General features: G+C 41.9%; 1 protein-coding gene across 1 annotated transcript; it reads right to left on the bottom strand.

The window, feature by feature from the left end:
• Positions 1-3,782: 3,782 nt before the first annotated feature.
• On the bottom strand, positions 3,783-5,610 carry LOC147628688 (large ribosomal subunit protein uL23-like). The gene is made up of 3 exons (XM_086813900.1): positions 5,462-5,610; positions 4,498-4,858; positions 3,783-4,049 (listed from the first exon to the last, which is right to left on the bottom strand). Exons 1-3 carry the CDS (start codon positions 5,475-5,477, stop codon positions 3,965-3,967), a joined length of 462 nt encoding a protein of 153 aa, XP_086670026.1. The 5' UTR covers positions 5,478-5,610; the 3' UTR covers positions 3,783-3,964.
• Positions 5,611-14,717: the final 9,107 nt, after the last annotated feature.

Genomic DNA, 14,717 nt, shown 5'->3' with positions numbered 1-14,717 from the left:
CACAACACAAGCAAGAGTCCTCTCTATCAGAGCTCATTATAGAAGCACTTTTATCACGGAACCAAGTGCTAATTCTTTTCCTTTTGGATGAGGAACAAGGAACACGGGGAAGGGTAAAGAGCTAGTGTCAAAGGGATCCACGAGAGCATTCTCATAACATGTCCTCAGCCGTAGAAATAGTGACACAATAGCCTCAAAGCCAGGTTGGCAGAGGACACGTGCCATTGGAAAATACATAGTACAACCCCGTAGGCAAGAGATCCCATACCCTAAATAGAGGGTTTTGTGTAACCACCTCCTTCGTTCCACCGCCATATGAATATGCAAAAGGCATGATAAGGATGGCATTTGAAATGGGAAGGGGGATGGTAACCAATATAGCACCTAGAGGCTCAGAGTAGGGTAAAACCAAGCTAATCCACATCTCAAGGATGATGACCAAATTTGATGGAACTAGAGATCCCATTCAGTACCTAGAGAAGTTCGATCAAAATTGTGAGGCCATAGGACGGATTGATGATCCCACAAAAATCTATTAATTCGGACTTTACCTGCAGGAAAATCAAGCTAGTGGTTTAGATCTCTAAACCCACTTGACAAGGCCAATAGCTACGATGTCTTGAGACACTTCCATTATGGGATTCTCACCTAGTGGAGCCAAATGGAGCCTCATGGCATAGATCTATAACCTCAAGCAAGAGGTGGAAAAAACAATGGAGGATTGCATTGATAGATCAAGTATCTTGATATAAGATGTAGCACTCGCACAAAGACTAGATAATTTATTGCTTATCGATCGATTCATGATCAGTATTAAGAGGAAGAGGCTTCAAAACCATCTCTACAAGTCTAGGCACTACATCTTCGATAAGTGTTGCCCATGAGGCAATAGACCTAGTGGATGATATGCAAGACAATGATGTAAAAATCGTCCACTTGAACCAAGAGATAGAGGACACATCATCCAAAGCCTTATCAGCCAAAGGTGCCCAACCAACTAGAGTCCTAATCAAGGACATGAGCATAGATGAGTTGTGCTAAACCGTTCAAGCTAGCAGTGTGGCAGCCCTAGGTAGCACCTCAAGCAAGATACCCACATCTATTCCCACGAAGCGATATGGTTTGGTGCACAATTTGCCACCAAAATCATACAAGTTCAAAGTGTCCAATACTAAGACCTAAATAGCAACAATTTTATGCTCATTGCTAGCGCCACGGGAAACATGACACGTCATTCTTGGTACCAAGAAAAGCCAATAGACATTGATGCTCCCCATACCAAGGAAACCATTGGCCTTGCCAACCCCACCAACAAGCACAAGCTCTAGTGTATGTCTATCCATCAAAACCCCTTACTGCAAGGTATGTATAGACCACCCTAGTTGCTATATCTACCTTTGGTATTGCCACCTTAATTGATTCCTCCAAGAACTGCACCAGTACAATAGTACTCAGTGACTCTGCCTGTAGAAACAAAAAACCAAGAACTGCACCAATACAACAGTACTCGGTGACTCTGCCTGTAGAAACAAAAAACCAAGAACAAGAGAGACCACCAAGACCCATATGAGCAGCAACAATATAACCGCTATGGATATCCTAAACAAGTTTCACCCATAACCTATGCCTCTATTCAAAGCCATAGTGCAATAAAGGGCGAGAGACCTCAACAATATGGTGCATAGGCCACAAATGCAATGCATTTGATGCAAAGGCCTACACCATATTGCGGAGTGCCCTCACAAAGACCTTGCACCAAATCCCCCGAGTGTTGCAAGCCCTCTAAATCTAGTGCCAAACCTTAACATAATTCCTTATGAAGGCACATGCTACGAGTGTGAATTTGACCATGCTTACAAGGATTGTCCCAACAAAGTGACAATGGCCGCTATGGTAGAAGCATCTGCTACCACTTTGACGACCCTTAACTTGTTCAACAGACAAGGAGGACTTGTCCATACAATTTCTCTCAATGCCATCACGAGGCTCCAAGCCAAGACAAGGACGAAAGCCAAAGGAACATCCAAGGCTACTAATAAGCACAAAGCCCACGCTTCAACTTCGAAGCGAATAAGAAGTCAAAGAGCTAGAGATGCAATCTGCATTGAGTGGTAGAGCAACCATAACCAACAACCATAAGGCTTGGTACCTCCTCATCAAGCTGCTTTTCCAGCCCAACGATAAATTGGGCAAAAGCCTTCACTATGGAACTCTTCAACTCTTGAATTGTCCTTATAATGGTAGGACTCTTAATGTAATCTGAGGTCCATGGAGATAAGTTGCGGAAGGCCATGAGGTTGAGATGCCAGATAGTCACTTGTTGGATCCTACTCACCAAGTGTCTCGCGCACAGAGCTCTACATCTCTCAGCTCACGCTTCCAAATTCCACAGAGAAGGGAGTTGTGACCGGGATTTGACACCTAGTTGCCAAATGATGGAATTCCATTCATAACATCCCAAAATGGGTGCCACTGGCTCATGTGCTTACCTTCCTCAACAACCATAAGGCCTTGTACCTCCTCATCAAGCTGCTTTTCCGGCACGACAAATTGGGCAAAAGCCTTCACTATGGAACTCTTCAACTCTTGCAAGAGCCTGGCAAGCAAGGTACATTACATATATGCTCACAAGGACCCCCTATCATGCCATTGACAAAGCTTCCCACCCCTGTGCCTCGCCTAACCCATTAGCACTTTGGGGCATTGCATCTCCAGCACCCCCAAGTTCCAACCTCTTTCAAAGAGACAAATGGGAGCCATCTAACAATCCATCTGTTTTTACACAAGTCCTGCAATGAAGAGACATTCAACCGCACCACAACCCCGCTCCCCTATCACCACCATCCACATAACCCAATCCACTCAAGGAGAAGCTACTCTTGACTATGTTAGTGATATGTTTAAATCTCAAGACATCTATATACAGGTGAGTTCATTCTGCCTCACTTCCCCTGCAGCTCCATCACTCTTCCCTCTCAAACATCCTCCCCACAGACCCTTCGCATCTCAACCGACCCCTCCCTTCCCCCTTGGCCTTTAAGACTGTTGACCAATGCCAATCGTACTCAAATGTCACCACTCATCTGAACCTTTAATAGCTCAACTCACTTGTCACCTTTTGAGTGATAAACATTCATTTCAAAATAGTACGAAACCAACATAAAAATAATAGCTTCAAGTGGCGGACTCTACACCTGTCATTCCATCAAGACGGACTTGTTGAGAAACCATCAACTGATGGCTGACAGTAATTACTGAACAGTCGGATGCATTGGTCACTTGTTTTATCAAATGTGTTGCTCTGGCAGGACACAATTACAATCTTCACTCTCTAGAAAAGCAATCTTTAAAATGGTATTGTTGTAGAAACAAACTATATGCAGGAATGGTAATATTTAAATGATGAACAATCATAATTCTCGACATTAGCATGCCCACCAACTTATAACATATTGAAAATCCTAGTTAACTCTTCTTACATTTCATCACAGCCCATTTATCAAATTTATCAACTTTTGCAGGACACAATTACAATCTTACTCTCTAGAAAAGTAATCCTTAAAGTCATATCACTGCAGAAACAAACTACAACCACATGTCTACTTATATATGATAAACAATCATAATTCACCACATAAACATGGCCACCAACTCTAAAAATCTTGGAAAATCCTAGTTCAATTTATTCTTTAAATAAAAAGTTCACTTATCATGGGAGATAAAATTAAATAAAATGGTAACGAATTCAGAAAGTAAAAAACCACTTGACTTGAAACTCAAACTGAAGCAAGCCATGCTAAATTCAATTATGCAGGAATTCAAAAAGCTTCCGAGAGTCTAAAAATGATTAAACTCAGGTAGTGATCAATTCATACAAAGTCTGACCAGATATGAAGGCCCAAGTTTCAAAATTTTAAAAGATCCTCCTACACGTAAAATATCTAGGCACCAACATGTGTACCATTTAGATAATCCCAATCTTGTTAGCTACATCCAAGGCATCATAATCTGGTGTCAACCTCACATAGGCCTTCTTCAGCCCCTTTGGCCTGCCAGAAAAAGAAGTTCAACAAAGACAAGCTTTTTAGGAGAAATGACTTTGGAATAACAATGAACACTTGTGGTTAAGCATTAAACAGAGGTGGACAAAAAATGCTTTTGAAAATGCAGAGATCATATACACTTCACTCTAAGCACTAGCACAAGTATAAAACCTGCCTGTGCAAGGGACTAGCATCATGATCAGCCTGCATCTACATGCAGGCATAGCGACAGAATACTCATGTAACTTTAACAACCAAACCAATGGCTAAAAGTCCTAGGGGCAGGCATGTGCTTAAACATCAATAGAGAGGTCTTCTTGACATTGACAAAAAGCCCTAAATTTCTTTAGAATCCAGTGTCTCACCAATGCATGACAACTAGGGAAAAAACACCTACACTCAAATACACAAAGCTAGCCCAAAACGTCACCGGAATATGGGCCAGAGTACTTACGTGATCAAAGTGTTGACCTTCTTGGTCTGGATGTCATACATCTTCTTCACTGCATCCTTAATCTTTTTCTTGTCAGCACGAACATCCACAATAAACACCAGAGTGTTGTTGTCCTCTATCTTCTTCATGGCTGATTCAGTTGTGAGCGGATACTTGAGCACCTCATAATGATCGAGCCTGTGCCTGTGGGGGGCACTAAGCCTTGGGTATTTCGGGGTGCGGGCCCTCTTCAGAGTCTTCGGCCGATGAAACGTCACAGAGGTTCTCACCTTCCGGGTCTTCTTCTTAAGGTGGACATTGGCCTTGAGAGCCTTCGCTGCCTTTGCAGCTTGAGCTTTGGGGTCGGTTTTCCCTGCTGTGCCTACACATGGACTCACGTTGAAAACAATAAACGAGTGTTCCAGGCATTCAGTTGAAAACAAACATACTCGCCTTGCCGTACATTCAGTGAGCGGTAAGATCCGAAACCCTAAAACTGACTGACATGAATACGTCCCCAAACATGATCTGAAACCCTACATGGCAAGCCCATTAAATCCATCATGGCATGTTACATTCCACAGCGTACATAGAAACCCCAGAGGAAAAGGCCCACAAAATATCCAAAACCCTAAAGCCAGGATCGTCCAGATGCATTCCAAGAACGGCACGCTACGAAACCTCACACAGAGAAAAGACGTTCCGAAACCCTAACATACATTTTGCAAAACCCGGTCACGTCGCAGAGAAAGGAACGCCAGAAAACTCCGAAATCGCAAACAACAGACACAGATCTCGCAATGGGAAAGCTTAACAGCAAGGGGCAGCTCGTGCCCACAGCAGGCCATTGTTTTCCACCCTAAAAGGATAAAGCGAGTGGACATTTCTCATAACCCTCGAAGGAGAGCTATCGACGAAGCAATCAGGCAATCTCTGAAACCCTAACAGCGGATATAACAGGAAGCAGAGAAGCAAGAGAGTCTACCTTTGGGAGGAGCCATAGCGGCAAACGTTTTCAGGCGATGCGGAAGCGAAGAGGAAAAACCCTTAAGCACCCAAGAACTTAGGTCTCGCTTCGTAATCCTAGTGTCCTTCAAATAAGGGCTCCATTTTTCCACCGCCGTTATGACTCACACGTGTGTTTGTGTGTGTGTGTGTGAGAGAGAGAGACTCGAGAGAGGTGTGTGCACTTGTCGCTCGTTCCTCACTTGTGTCTGTGTGTCTGTGTGTTTTTCTATGAGCTGAATTTCAAACTTCAACATTGGCACTTGCCTCTTGTTCCCTGGTCTTCGACAAATTTATGTCTACAACATTAGCATGTTTGTGGCATACTAAGGTGGACAGAAAACCCATCAGGTTACTCAAAAAGCATTTGGCATGTACTCCAAGAATACATGGTGGTCTCAACATACTGAATTCACACTTTCATGTTATCACCAGGAAAGCTTCTCTTCTTTTGAGTTTCTTGGAGCGAAAATAGCCTTGGACTTTAATGTTATCAAGTCTTGCAGCAATGAAAACTCCAACCTTTGGGCTGATTACTCATCTTGAGGTTATATTTGGATGCTTAGAGGGGCACATTCGTGGATGCCCATTTTCCATGAAATTGATTCAAGACTAGCAGACTCTGATGGCTTAAATGAAATTGATTCAAGACTAGCAGACTCTGATGGCTTAAATGAAATGGTCTGGTATACCGCATGATCAAGGCAACTCCCTTCGTAGAGAGAGCATTCATTGAAGTTGTGCACTTTAGCAGCCTCTTGTTATTTTACAATCGAGAAAGGCTTATTTCCTTTCTACCAAAGCAGTTAGATATGTTGAGGATGTGGTAAATGATAGGGGCTATGTACTTTCTTTTGCTATGACACTTTACAATAACCTAAGTCTACATCACATACCAATATGAACCATAGCTTCTTTTACTGCATGATTTTTAGCATGTACCTCCCCTATAATTGAGTCATACCCTGAAAGATTGGATATTGGTGGGTCAAAATACAACCTGTTGTGCAGTGCCCTTTCATAATCTGACTACAGCTAGTGCATACAAATTGCTTCTGCCTCCACCGTGGATACAGGCTCATGAAAACTCACTATGGCACATTAACAAGCCTTTTGGCTAGTGGAGGGTGTCTCTCTCGAAGATCTAGAAGAGTAAATTACCCCTCAGCCAAAAAGTCTTCTTTTGGAGATGCCTCATTGGTGCTTTACCGGTTGGCAATTTTATGGCCGAAAGGCGTATTGCTCCTACATCTTGTAGAAGGTGTTCACATCCACATGAGAGAGTCTCTCATCTTCTATGGTCTTGCGCCTATTCCCGTGCCCTTCTAAACAGATTTTTAAGACATCTTTGTATGAGATTTGGGGGCAAATCTTTTGGCAAGAAAATGGCTATTTAACAGCATTTCCCCCGCTTTGCCAGAATTTCATGCTTTTATTGCATGGACTAGATTTTGGGCCCTATGGTCCATTTATTATACAAAAAATCGGTTGATTTTTGCCACACAAGATATCCCTTGTTTTGGTTTCTTGAGGAGATCCCTTCTTTTATCTCTTTGGGATTCTTTTGACCTTGGAGTTCTTCCCTTGCACTAGCTACAAGTGTTCTTTAACTGCTTTAAATTTTAGCTGTCTCAAAGTTGAACAGCTGGGCTTGTAACTTACCTCATGTTTTTTGTATTTTGATTGTGGGTTTTCTCCTCCACTTGGAGGTTTCCCACTAGTAATATAACATATTACAAAAAAAAAATGTGTGTGTGTGTGTGTGTGTGTGTGTGATGCTTCTATTAATAATGACTTATGTACAATATAGGAGATGGACTTAAGGCAAGTCCATCTTTAGAGAACTTTAGAAGTAGTGGAAAAACACCTCGAACTGACTAAAATAGTGGAAAAACACCTAGAAATGTTTGTTCCTACACTCAGTAAAAAATGTCTACAAGGGTTTTATAGATTAAAGCCTCGAAATGTTGACTATATGTCTACCTCATCCTCTAATATAAGGATCCTTTGTCTCAAGAAGAGTCTCATCATACTCCAAGCTCTAAAAATAGCTAGCATGTGGAGAGACGAAGGTGGGCTATAATCTGCCTCTATTAAGATAAAACATATGTTGTTCTTGCTAGTCTCCACTCCCATGGACGTACGTATGGAGAATTGAGAGAGAAACAAGTCCTTCCATAGATTAGTGTATGGAAGAAAGCCTCTGACCACCACTATCTTACAAAGAAAGGCTCTACATTGAATATATGGATCTATAATATTCAGCCCACTTGTCTGGGACAAATTGGCTCAAGTATGCGCATCCAAGCCTGACCAAAGAAAGTTGTTTAACCAATCTCCACACTGTAGACCAATGCATCCTCATGAGCAAGGGGCCTTAGTTGAGAAACCAAATTAGTTTTAGGAAGGAAAGGTCATGGTAGAAGAACAAGAGAGGGAGCTACTTGACTGGTGTGACCAACAAATTCCACTAATTCATGACAATGTTGTTCCAATAGTAGCTATGAGAAATTCAAGGGGAATATAGTAGAAGGTGTCATCATTGACAGAGGGGTAGATGTCAACATTATGAATGAGCAAACTCGAAGGAGGCTGAGACTGAAGTTGAAGTACTTTTCAAGTTAGAATGGCATATCAAAGAACAATATAGCCCTTAGGGAATATTAAGCAAAAATGCATTAGCATAGAAGAATTGTTTTGCAAGCCATGTTCATTATAATGGATGCCAAAATAACATAAAGTGGTGCATGATTGGGAAAGTGATCAATTAACTCTTTGAGCTCAAGAAAGAACAATCACAATGTCCACCACAAATCTACAGAATATATCTTAGGCTAATGGCAACTTTACATTGAGATGTGCCAACCAAAGAAATCGAGGAGAGATTTTTAGCACTAGACATCATACCAATTGAAGAAATTGATCTATACGGCAGCAAGTGACTTAACTTGAAGAAATTGATCTATACGGTAGCAAGTGACTTAACGCAGCAAAAGGAATAAAGAAGGATATACTTGAAATGGTTTTAGGAACCAAAGAGAGAAGTGAAGATATGTTAAGCGAGAAGAAAACATGGAAAACACAAGCTATTGAGAACGCAAGCTTGACAGATCATGGATGACATGTATTTTTATGATACATTGGGATGATGGGAGTTAGCCAAAACACTATCAAAATGAGGCTTTATGAATGCCAATTGTGTTGGGTAGATACGCATGCATGTAGGAGCAATAAATGTCCCCCACATGGCCAGTGAGTGATGTGTAAGCCACATGTGAATATGGGCATGTAGTCAAGTGTGCTTAAAGAAAAAATAGGATCTTGAAGATAGATGAAGAGTGTTTTTGATTATGAAGAAGATTAGAAGAGATATACACACACTATGTGAATAAAAGATTTAGCCCATGCCCCATTTGAGAATAATGAAGGAGAGAAGGAAAGGGTAAGCACACACACACACACACAAGAGTAGATAAGAGAAGATGGCTGAGTTTTATTCTATTCTCTTATCTTCTTAACAACCATAACATAAAGAGATAAGAGTACATACTATAAGAGAAAGTACTCTCCACTATACTAAAAGAGAAAATACTCTCCACTATACTAAAAGAGAAAATACTCTCCGCTATAACATACAAAGGTTGGTCCACTAGAGTGAACCCAATTATATAAGTTGGCACTATAACTATGCCATAACTCTAGTACACTAAAGTGGTGTGGCATATTGCCCATAATCTCACTAACCATGCCAATAGCATATAAGTGTGGAAGCTATCACCTAGGCAGGTCATCAATGTCTGTAGCATTAGTTGAGCTCGATATCTCAACGCTCCCCCTCAAGCTCAACTCTACACACTGCACTCCAAGTAAGCTCCTAAACTTGCGAAGCTTCTTTGTATCCACCTATGCCTTTGTGAAGATGTCAGCCACCTGATCTGTGCTGATATATACCAAATCCACATCACCTGTTAGAACCTTCTTCATCACAACATGATAATGCAACTCAATGTGCTTTGTCCTAACATAATAGACCAAGTTATTGGCCAATGCTACTCATGTTATCATAATAAATGACAACGGCCCTATCCACCATGAGCTCACCCATATCACACCAAGTAGCTTTTGAAACTAAACTACCTCATAAGCTACCCATAGGAGTGTCCCTATACTCTACCTCTATACTTGATAAGGCAACTATCGATTATTTCTTGCTGCTCTAAGTCACCCACACTCCCAAAAGAAAACATAAAGCCATTGGCAGATCTCTTGTCTGAGACACTACCCAGTCTAATAAACATTTGTATACCCATGTAGCTACATCTCTCTACCAGCCTCATAAAAAAGTCCATAATTAACAAAACGGACTTTATGTATCTGAGAATTTGTCTAGTCACATTCAAGTGTGGCTTCCTAGGGGCCTACATAAATTGACTCATAGGTCTTATAGTATAGCTCAAATATAGCCTAGTAATGGTCATGTAGAATCTAGATCAAGCTACCCACTATGCACCTGTATATAGTGTGGTCCTCCAAAAGCTCACATGTATATGTGGAAAAGCTTAGTGTTCTACTCCAATGGCACTGAAACAGGCTTACATCCTGTCATACCCATACTTGGACAACATGTCTTAGTATGGCTTTTACATATTTGTCCAAGCTATACTACTTTAGCAAAATGCCATCAAGTGATCTCACCACCTCTATACTAGTGAAATATCATATAGCTAAAACCTTATCTCACCACCTTTATATCAAGAAAATACTGCAACTCATCCAAAACTTTTATCTCGAGCTTGTGCTCCAAAAGCATCCTCACATCATGTATGTCAGCATCACTATCACTAGTGATAATAAAGTCATCCAATTAAATGACTAATAGCACGATCCCTCTATCTATCTTTGTCACATAAAGTGAAAATTTTGCATTGGATATCTGAAATGGTAATAAAATACTCCACAATCTTGTTTGACCATATAAGGTTTTGCGTAACCTACACACAAAATTTGGATGTGCATCACTCTCATAACCTAGTGGCTACATCATGTAAACTTGTTTTTGTTAAGTAAATCACCATGCACGAATACATTCTTTACATCTATCTAATGTAAATGCCAACCCTTTACTGTAACCATAGTAATGAGAACTCGCACAGTTACCATTCTCCCAGATCGAACTGAATGTCTCCTTATAGTAGTCAATGCCATATATCTACGCATAACATTTGGTAAACCAGTCTTGCCTTATACATGTTCACATATCCATCCGAGTTATGCTTGACCTTATACACCCACTTACATCCAATTGCCTTCTTATCCTTAAGAAAAGGCACTAATTCCCATGTCGCATTTGTATCCAATGCTACCATCTCCTTGTCCAAGGCATCTTCCCATTTTTGATTTTCAAGTGCCTACTCAAAATAAGTGGGCTCTATCTCCTATATTGCTTTAACCATGTTAGTATAGTGATGGGCTATAGATCCATCATATCTTAACCTGTCATATATAGTGATGGGCTATATATCCATAATTTTTTAACCTATCAATAGGGTATCTAAGTGGAGTAAACTTGTGTACATCTCGGTCATTGTTGGATGTTCTCAAAATAGCCCTAGTTTTCTATGCACTAGGAGATGGTGATGGCATAATTGGTTTCTTCTGTGTTCAGCATGGTTTGCAACGTCATGATAGAGCTCGAGGGGCATTGTTGTTGGTTTTATTTTCAGAGTTTGTTAACGCCATTATTGAGGGTGAGGTTGTTGGAATTAGGGTTGCAGGAATGCACACACAACTTCAAGAAGATGAGGAAGCTTGAGCACAACACAGTAGTGTATTATGAGTGCCAAAAATGAAAGATTACAAGCCCTAGAAGATAATGGGCGTATATACAATGCACGGGGGAAAAAACCTCCTAGTGAGGGAAAAAGTGCCCCGGCGGTCCTAAGTGTGTTCACACACATCACTACTATAATATGGTAACAAATCCCCCCTGGAGTGATGCGGTGAACAAGAGCTAGCACTCATGTATAGGGAAGTGTCTAGCTATGTGGACGAATCCACAAAAGGGAGTAAGCCCAAAGCTTTGCGAAAAGCTTCGAACTTCTCACGAGGCAGAGCCTTTGTGAAAAGGTCTGCAAGGTTATCCTGTGTTGGCACATAAGCCAAACTGATCTCTCCTGCAGAGAGTCTCTCCCTGACATAATGGTAGTGCACCTCAATGTGCTTCGTACGAGCATGGAACACTGGGTTCCGCGCAACTGCCAATGCGCTCTGACTGTCAGTGAAGATGGTGGTGGCAGATGGCTGCCCAACACCCAAATCAGCCATAAGGCGTCTGAGCCACACACACTCAACCGTAGCTGTGAAAGCTGCCCTGTACTCAGCTTCACAACTAGAAGTGGCCACAGTAGGCTGCTTCTTGCTCAACCATGATATGCATGAGCTTCCAAGCATGAAGCAAAAACCACTCGTGGACACGCGTGTGTCATAACAACCAGCCCAGTCAGAATCTGAAAAAGCATGTAAATCTGGCGGCAATGATCCCCCCTTGGGATAAAACAACCCAAGATGCCGAGTACCACTCAAATAGCGAAAGATACGCTTCACTGCCTGCCAATGCTTAATGCCTGGGCTATGCATAAATCTGCTCACCTGTGAGACTGCAAACTGAATGTCTGGCCTCGTAATGCATACATAAATGAGGCAACCAACAGCTGTCTGATAGAGTGTGACATCAAAGTGATCTCCAGCATCATGAAGACTCAACTTCAAACCTGTCTCCATTGGAGTAGCAATAGGCTTGCAGTCTTCAAGGCCAAATCTCCGCAACAATGTTTCAATATACTTTGTCTGACACAAAGCAATACCTCCATCACACTGCTTAAATTGTATCCCCAAATAATGATGCAAATGCCCCAAATCTGACATCTCAAAAGAGGCATTCAAATCAGCCTTAAAATCAGCAATATGACTCTCATTTGGTCCTGTGAGCAGCATGTCATCGACATAGAGAGCAATGATTAGATGTACACCATCCACACGTTTAGCATACAAAGTGCTTTCTGTTGGACTATTCTGAAACCCATGTGCAGTCAAATATGCATGTATTTTTTCATACCAAGCTCGTGGAGCTTGCTTTAAACCATATAAAGCCTTTTTTAACCTGCACACTTTGTTTTCCTGCCCTTTTTGAACAAAACCACGAGGCTGCGATACATACACCTCCTCATGCAAATCTCCATTTAAGAACGCAGTCTTTATGTCCAGCTGATGTACATTCCAACCATTATGAGCTGCTAATGCACAGATGCTACGAACAGTGGTCATACGACATGTGGGAGCAAAAGTCTCATCAAAATCAATGCCCTTCTCTTGAGCATAACCTTTTGCAACAAGCCTAGCCTTATGGCGATCCACTGTGCCATCAGGCTTACGCTTCAATTTGTATACCCACTTAGTGCCAATGGCCTTCTTGCCAGGGGGCAAGTCACATAAAGACCATGTACCATTCTTCATAATAGCATCGTATTCTGCTTGCATAGCAGCCATCCAATTTTCTGAACTTTGTGCCTCATCAAATGAAACAGGCTCACTTTCATCGCACATACTAGAAACAGCCAATGCATAACAATCTGACGCATAAGAGGCACCATGAGAGCCAGAACGAGTGCGACTAGACAAAGGGGCATCCAACTTGCTGTCACGCAAAGTCTGCACCAGCCATCTAGGCATGTTCCTAGAGCCCTCAATCTCTTGTCTCTCATCCTCAAGTGCATCATGCACATCTGCATCAGATATAGGCTGATCTGTGCCATCATTTAAAACCTGCATAGGCTGAAAAACTGCCTCATGAGGTATTGCACTTGACTGTGCACCACTGAAAAGAGGCAACAATGTATCATAGACATCACGTGAGCTGATATCTGTCTCCTTAGTACATGAAACCAAGGGCTGAACTGCATCTTCCACAAATACAACATCACGGCTAACCAAAATGCGCTTTGTCTGTGGATGATACAAACGATAGCCTTTGCTCTCAGCACTATATCCAACAAAAATACATTTGACAGCTTTGTCATCCAATTTTCTGCGATGTTGCACAGGCACTAATGCATATGCCAGGCAACCAAAAACACGTAAATGGCCAACAGATGGCTTGCGGCTATGCCAAGCCTCATATGGAGTGACAACCTGTAATGCTTTGGTGGGACACCTGTTTAGTACATAAGTGGCACACATGACAGCCTCAAGCCAAAAACCATGTGGTAGACTTTGACTCTTAACCATACATCTTGCCATTTCCATGAGAGACCTGTTTTTTCTCTCAGCCACACCATTTTGCTGTGGTGTATACGGCACTGTACATTGGTGTTTTATCCCACGCTCAGCCAGAAATGCATTAAATTCTGAAGACATATACTCCCCCCCCTCGATCTGAACGGAGGGTGCCCATCTTACTTTCTGACACATTTTCAGCCATAACCAAAAACTGTTTGAAGCACAAAAACACTTCGGACTTTGCCTTCAAAGGATATACCCATGCATGCCTGGTAAAATCATCAATGAAAGTCACGAAGTAAAGGTAGTTTCCAAATGATGGAGTTTGCATGGGACCACAAACATCACTGTGAACAAGCTGCAATCTGCGTTCAGCTCTCACTGATCCATCTTTGGGAAAGGAAGCACGCTGCATTTTACCCAATATGCAGCCCTCACAAACATGCTTGACAGGTGCCTCAAGCTTAGGCAAAGAAGACACCATTTCAGATTTCTGCAGGCGCAGCAAACTTGCAAAATTCAGATGACCAAAACGTGCATGCCACAGTTTTGCATTTGAAATAGCCTGCGTATCCATAATAGCACATGCTGAATCCTCTACACATTTGCCATCCATATTGAGCTTATACAGCCCTCGACATAGTGAACCAGATGCTACAATGATGTCACCACAAGAGAGATCATGAACAGTACATCTGTCATCCACAAATTTTACAACCAAACCTGTTTTGGCAAATGCGGAGACTGACAGCAGATTCTTTTTGATCCCTGGCACATACAATGCATCAAAAAGTGTAAAGGTGTTGCCATTTGCAACATTCAGCACAATCTGTCCAACTCCTTTAACGGGATAAGAGGAGTTATTGGCACAAGTGACAGTATTCCCTGTGGGAGCAGACTCAAGGAAAGTGAATAAACTGCGCTGCGAGGTGATATGCTTAGTGGCACCACTGTCAAAGTAC

This window comes from Cibotium barometz, chromosome 19 (genome assembly GCF_041138505.1).
Source record: "Cibotium barometz isolate CiBa-2024 chromosome 19, ASM4113850v1, whole genome shotgun sequence".
NCBI lineage: Eukaryota > Viridiplantae > Streptophyta > Polypodiopsida > Cyatheales > Cibotiaceae > Cibotium > Cibotium barometz.
This window is presented reverse-complemented; position numbering and strand designations above follow the sequence as displayed.